This window comes from Mandrillus leucophaeus, unplaced genomic scaffold, assembly GCF_000951045.1.
Source record: "Mandrillus leucophaeus isolate KB7577 unplaced genomic scaffold, Mleu.le_1.0 Scaffold337, whole genome shotgun sequence".
Taxonomy (NCBI): Eukaryota; Metazoa; Chordata; class Mammalia; order Primates; family Cercopithecidae; genus Mandrillus; species Mandrillus leucophaeus.
The window spans coordinates 1,297,683-1,304,760 of NW_012103554.1; the positions used below are offsets into that span (position 1 = coordinate 1,297,683).

General features: G+C 45.6%; 1 protein-coding gene across 1 annotated transcript in view; it reads left to right on the forward strand.

Annotated features, from left to right (window-relative positions):
• MTHFD1L (methylenetetrahydrofolate dehydrogenase (NADP+ dependent) 1-like) overlaps positions 1–7,078 on the forward strand; it is a 268,081-nt gene that overhangs the window by 114,539 nt on the left and 146,464 nt on the right. The window contains exon 24 of the mRNA XM_011988735.1: positions 2,763–2,831. Coding sequence (XP_011844125.1) covers positions 2,763–2,831 — 69 coding nt within the window. The remainder of the gene's footprint in view (positions 1–2,762; positions 2,832–7,078) is intronic.

Genomic DNA, 7,078 nt, shown 5'->3' on the forward strand with positions numbered 1-7,078 from the left:
TATTACAGGCGTGAGCCACCACGCCCAGCCCTTAAATGTATTTTTGTGTGAGTGTATGGTAAAAATCTTGGATCTGGAAGAAACCCAAAGATTACTCTTTTCAGTTATCTTTTTAAATAAACTCTTTATTTATCTCTTTAATAAACTCTTTTTAGTTATCATTTGTGTTTCTTGTTTGCAAAAGGTACCTAATTTATTCAAATTGTGCTTCATCCAGTGGGAGCTATTGAGAGTTGGCCACCCATAGAAAATTGAGGGAGGATTTTAGGAACTGCTGAAGGTTTCTGCCACATGCATGATTCTGATATACCCTGGAAGAATGGTCTGAGCCCTCCTGAAGGGACACAGAGTGTGGAATGCTAGCAGCACACAAAGGGTGGCAGAGCTTGCCCTGCACGTGACAGCACAGGTGCTGAGATGTGTCCCAGAAAGATGAGCAGGTAGAAACCTACCTGAGACATCCAACAGAAACATCCCTCTTAACTTCCTTCCTCCTTTAGTTTTTTGAATCAGTTTATTTGGTTGGGAAGTGTAAGCAAGGATAGTGTGCAGAGAAGTAGGAAAACTACTCCTCTTCTTCACCTGCTCTGCATTAGCACAACAGGACAACTCTCACTGAGCCTTCCTGTCCTGAAGATTTCTTTCTTCTTTTCTTTTTTCTTTTTTTTTTTTTTTTGAGATGGAATCTTGCTCTTTTGCCCAGGCTGGAGTGCAGTGGCGCAATCTAAGCTCACTGCAACCTCCAACTCCCAGGTTCAAGCAATTCTCCTGCCTCAGCCTCCTGAGTTGCAGGGATGACAGGTGCCTGCCACCACGCCTGGCTAATTTTTGTATTTTTAGTAGAGATGGGGTTTTGCTATGTTGGCCAGGCTGGTCTCGAACTCCTGACCCCAGGTGACCCACCCACCTTGGCCTCCAAATATGTTGGGATTACAGGGTGTATGCCACTATGCCCAGCATGTCCTGAAGTTTTCATAGTGAACCATCTTCCTGTATGTATAATGAGTGGGTTGTATTCATATCATGTGTGTGTTATACAGTGAGGTAGATTTCAGTTATATAGGAATATAGTTAATAACAGTGTATTCCTGAAAATTGCCAAGAGAGTGGATATAAAGTGTTCTCACCACCAAAATGATAACTGTGAGGTAATACATAAGTTAACTAGCTAGGTTTAATCATTCCACAGCATATATATACTTCAAAACATCATGTTATACACAATAAATACATACAGCTTTATCTGTCAATTTGAAGTTAAGGAAGAAAATAGATTGGATTTTCTTACACCTTTTAAATGATTAAATATTGTAAAAATAGAAAGCAATCACATGCGAGAAACATTTACTACTGTTGGTGATAAAAGTACAGGGAGAATGTAATGCACTTTGGAGTCATGAAGATTCTCTGGATGCTGCCACTGCATCTGCTAGCGCCGTGGCATACTGAGGGAAAATGGCACTGTCTTCCGATGCTATGTACAGCAAGGGATAGCACCCTGTTTTCCCCGCTAGAGCTACCATCACAGGCATTTGCTCATGTTATAGCCTTCCAATAACTAATATGTTGAAAACACCAAGACACCAGTTAAGGTCTTTACAAAGCGAGATGGAATTGGAAAAAAAAGAACAAAAGGCCAGGCACAGTGGCTCACACCTGTAATCCCAGCACTTTGAGAGGCCAAGGCGGGTGGATCATGAGGTCAGGAGTTCGTGACCAGCCTGGCCAATATGGTAAAACTCCATCTCCACTAAAAATACAAAAAAAATTAGCCGTGTGTGGTGGTGTGTGCCTGTAGTCCCAGCTACTGGGGAGGCTGAGGCAGAAGAATCGCTTGAACCCTGGAGGCAGAGGTTGCAGTGAGCCGAGATCATGCCACCGCACTCCAGCCTGGACAACAGAGAGAGATTCCATTCTTTAAAAAAAAAAAAAAAAAAAGAAAAGGAAAGGAAAGAAAAGAAAAGAATATGAATAGTGACATCACGTTAAAAAGTAATAATAAACTTTAGCCTTGTGGCCTTTTTTTGGCACATTTTTCCCGCTAATTCTCATGCATCATCCCTGTTCTCTCTCTTCTCTGTCTTTTCTTCATCCAGTAATAGAGAAAGAGGACTTAGAAGGAACCCAATCCAGTACTTCCTAGGATTGGAAGGAAGCCGCCTTATTTCATGTATAAGTGGCACCATCTTGACTATAGGAAGAGAGATAGCATGAAGCCTTTCAGATCTAAACTAGAAAGCTTTCAAACGTGGTAGTTTGTTGAGTTATTCTCTCTCTGGAATGACTGATGTAGAGATGGTGAGAAATCAGAGTGGGCGATTTTAGACATTTCCCTTTACCCTACTTCATTCCCGCTCTCTACAGAGCCTTGTTTCTGTTCTTCACCTTATTTCTTTGAGCAAGAGTAAAGCCTCTGATTATGAAAACACACAGTCCATAAATTGCCAGAAAACACATTTTCTTGCACTGAAAGATTTGTTTTCTGGAAAATCTCATAAACACCATCAAGGAAAGTTTCGGAAGAAGGTCAAATGTCCTTCAAAATGCTATTTCCCTGTCACCGTTCACATCTTAGTATGACTGACATCTGTTCTCAGCTCTGATGGGGAGGGATGGACAGAGACAGCAGCACTGTCCCCTGTGGCCTGGGGTTGCCTGTGGGGACGCCCACCCAAGAAGCAGGCTGGAGAGAAGCACCAAGGGGTTAGCCATTCCCAGGATGATCTTTTGTCGGGACTCTAATGTTTTTCTCTCTCCTGTAGGGGGTGACAGGTGCTTTGACAGTTTTGATGAAAGATGCAATAAAACCAAACCTGATGCAGACCCTGGAAGTAAGTGGTTTTCTTCTTATAGTAATTGTTTGTATTAACTGAATTGCCACACAGTGTGAACATTTTTAGCCAATATGAGGCAGGCATAGAGCACACCTGGGGCAGCAACGTGCTTTACAATCTCAGAAAGAGTGAGGATCTGGTTAGGAACCTGTATTAGTCCATTTTGACATTGCTACAGGGAACTACCTGAGACTGGGTAATTTATGAAGAAGCATCAGAATAACTTCTTGGCCAACCAAAAAAAAAAAAGTTTAAAGTATATTCATAGCTTCTTTAATATGAGTTATGTCTTGGCTTGATTGACCCGAGTAGAAACTTAGAAAGTCAATGTCTGAGGCAGGGCGTGGTGGCTCACGCCTGTAATCCCAGCTCCTTGGGAGGCCAGGGTGGGCAAATCATGAGGTCGGGAGTTCAAGACCAGACTGAGCAATATGATGAATCCCCGTCTCTACTGAAAATACAAACAAATTAGCCGGGTGTGGTAGCACGCGCCTGTAGTCCCACCTACTCTGGAGGCTGAAGCAGGAGAATCGCTTGAACCTGGGAGGCAGAGGTTGCAGTGAGCTGAGATTGCGCCACTGCACTCCAGCCTGGGCAACAGAGCGAGACTCCATCTCAGAAAAAAAAAAGAAAGAAAAAGAAAAAAAAAAAGAATGTCAACGTCTGTCTAACATTTCAATAGGTTGTATGGCCATGTTTACAATACAGTTTCTGTTTTCCCTTAATCTCTCATCATCATTGAGTTGTGGATTTTTTGGTTTGCTTTTGTATTGTTGTTTATTTGTTTCCAAGCAAAATACAGTAAATGCCAAGAAATGCTTTCCAGGAAAGCATACTGCATTCCACTGTATAAGGATATTGTTTTTGTACATGACGTGCCCTGCTGTTGTCTTCACTGAACTTAAATTTTTTGTCACGTTATCTCCATTTCAATCTGGTTTTCTAGTCATACTCCTTTGATTTAGTAATTGTCTAATTCCCGACTCCTAGCTAGTGAGACCTCAGGGTTTGGGCCCAAACCCCAAACAAAGAGGCAGTTTCTGGGCAAATTGAGTAGAGACTAATGGAAGGGTAGGGGTAGGGAACTAGGGAGACAGTGATGTCCTGGTGAGTGTTCAACAGTCAGCACTCTGGGGAAAGAATTCCTGGGTTATAGTATTTGCCAGTTTCCATGCTATAAATGATCCCACCATGGCCAGTCCTCTGGCTCCCTTCCATCTCAGTAAATAAACATGGGAATCGGGGGGAAATTTGCACCATCAAGTGGTACAAATGGGCTATTTGTCCTCAAGCTGCAGTGGGACAAAGGGAGGTGGTGGAGGTGACCAGAAGGCAAGTATGTTGGGGGAACGCAGCAGCAAGGCAGCGGAATATCCATCCGTTTATTCATTCATTCAGCTGATAGAAAGCTGAGTTTGAATGGTCGCTGTGTCATGTACTAACCATGACTTGGGATAAGTTATTTTGTATTTCAGCCTCAATTTTCTCCCGTGTAAAATGGTGAAAGTAGCAACAACTAACCCGACAGTGAAGATTAAATATTTATTTAAAGCATCACATGGACCAGTACAGTATAGTAGGGGCAAAGAACACAGCAGAGAAATAACTATTCAACGTCCCTGCCATCTTGAAGCCTCCACTCCAGTGAAGGAGGCAGGCCAAAGGCAAGTCAAGAAACACACAGCATGTTAGTTGGTGGTAAGGTCTGGAGAAGAAAAATCAGATGCCTTGAGGGACACAGTGATGTGGGGTGTGTGTGTCTGTGCCTGCCCGCCTGTTAAAGCAGTACCAGCACAGAGCTGAGTAAACCAAGGGGGTGAGCCATGCATGCGTCTTGATGAGCATTTGGACAGAGGGTTACCTTTAGTGCAGAGGCCTTGGGCAGCAATGTGTTTTGCAATCTCAGACAGAAAGAACCAAGGATCTGATTAGGAACCCGTATTGGTTTGTTCTCACATTACTGTAAGGAACTACCTGAGACTGGGTAATTTATGAGGAACATTGGTTTAATTGGCTCACAGTTCTGTAGGCTGTACAGGAAGCATGGCTGGGGAGGCCTCAGGAAACTTATAATCATGGTGGGAGGCAAACGGGAAGCAGACAGGTCTTCACATGGCAGAGCAGGAGAGAGAGCGAGGGAGGAAGTGCTACACAGTTTTAAACAACTAGATCTCATGAGGACTCACTCACAAGCATGAGAACAGCAAGGGGGAAACTCACTCCCAGGATCCAGTCACCTCCCCCCAGGCCCTTCCTCCAACACTGAAGGTTATAATTCGACATGAGATTTGGGTGGGGACACAGAGCCAAACCATATCAGAACCAATATGACAGAAATGGGGGGACTGGCCAGGCACGGTGGCTCACGCTTGTAATCCCAGCACTTTGGGAGGCCAAGGCGGGCAGATCCCTTGAGGTCAGGAGCCTCAAGACCAGCCTGGCCAACATGGTGAATCCCGTCTCTACTAAAAATACAAAATAAATTAGCTGGGCATGGTGGCGGGCACCTGTAATCCCAGCTACTTGGGAGGCTGAGGCAGGAGAATCACTTGAACAGGAGGCGAAGGTTACGGTGAACTGAGTTTGCACCACTGCACTCCAGCGTGGGCGACAGAGCAAGACTCTGTCTTTTAAAAAAAGAGAATAGAAAGACATGGGGGGACCATTTCTGAAGGTGTCCAGTGAGGGTGCAGCCTGAAGGTGTCCCCTGAGCTGAGGAAGGGAGGACTGAACACCTTTGAACAGGTGTCTGCAGCCCCGGGGGAGGGGTGCAGGATGCGTAGGTGCCAAGGCCACGCCGTCCTGCAGCAGGTTGTCCTTCCCATCTTTCCTCTCCCCGATCCTTCTGCCAGCAGGCACGTGTCCTCAAAGGTAGGCCATCTTAAAAAGCAAACAAGAACATTTCAAAAACCTCCCGCCCTATTGCATCCTCGTCTAGCTCCTGCCTGGCTCTTGTCTGTCATTGGGGTCCCCATGTTAACTGACCTCGGGTTTCACCTCTCCTGACTGCCCTTGTCCAGGTCACTTGTACCTCGGAGACACCAAGTCTTTGTTGCTCTGCCCTCCTCAGAGAAGCTCAGCAGTTTGACACAGCTGCCCTTGTCTTCCTTCGGGAGCATCTGGTTCCTCTGGCATCTGGGGTCCCTTCCTCCCCAGGCCTGCTCACTGCTCCTCCTCTGCTTTGCTGGCTTCTCTGATGACCCTTCACCTTTCTCACCCCGTTCTCCTCCAGGATTAGCCGGGTGATGACTCCCAAAGTCTTGTTTGGAATATCATGCACCTGGAATTTCAGACTTGCAGGTATAGTTACCAGGAGCCATGTGGGTGGGTAAAAGCCATTTCAAACTCATACATAAACCAGGACCCACCTCCTACTTCCTTCCAGCTTGCTACTTCCCTGAAACCTACCCAGTCATTCAAGGCAGAAACCCGGGGATGATCCTGAGGCCTGTTTTCCCTTCCCCACTTCCTGTCTCCATTCCTGCCAAGTCGTCCTTGGTTACATGACTCTGCCCTGTCCACGGCGCTCGATGCCTCCCTCCTTCCGGCTTCAGCCGCCAGCCTGCCCCACCTGCAGCAGTGCAGCAGCCTCCCAACTAGTCTCTCGGCTGCTACTCTTCTTCCCAAATACTCTCTCTCCTCAGCAGTCATAGAGACTGAAACCTAATCAAGCCCTGTTGCCTTCCTGCTTCGAGTTCTTCCGTGTTTCCTTCCTGGTCTGAAAAGCCCCTGGGATCTGGCCCTCGTCCCTCCCTCCCTTTTCCTCATCTCTCATCCTCTGGGGGCCCTTTGCATGGCTGACACCACTACCTGGGCCACTTCCTGATACTCTCATGTCCAGCTCCTTTGCCTCCCTCAGGTCTCATGTCATGTAAGCATCAACTGCTCAGAGAAGCCACAGGAATATACAACCCCCATCCGTCTGCTGTCATTGCAGTGCATAGCACAGAATGCTGAGAGTTTCCTATTTCCTTGTCCATGTTCTGTATTTCTCCTCCCACAGGGATGAGAGCGGGACCTTTTCCATCCTGTTCACCACATATCTCCAGCTTCTAGAAAGTGCCTGACACCTATTAGAGGCTCAGTAAAGACTTGTTGATTAATTAAGTGAATGCTTATTATTTTTACTACATTCTCCTAAAAATACACATTTATTAATAAATAACTGAATAAGAGAGAAAAATTATGAAGTGATGTGATATTGCTTCATAACACTTCTCCCTCAAAGATGAATACTTATTAGT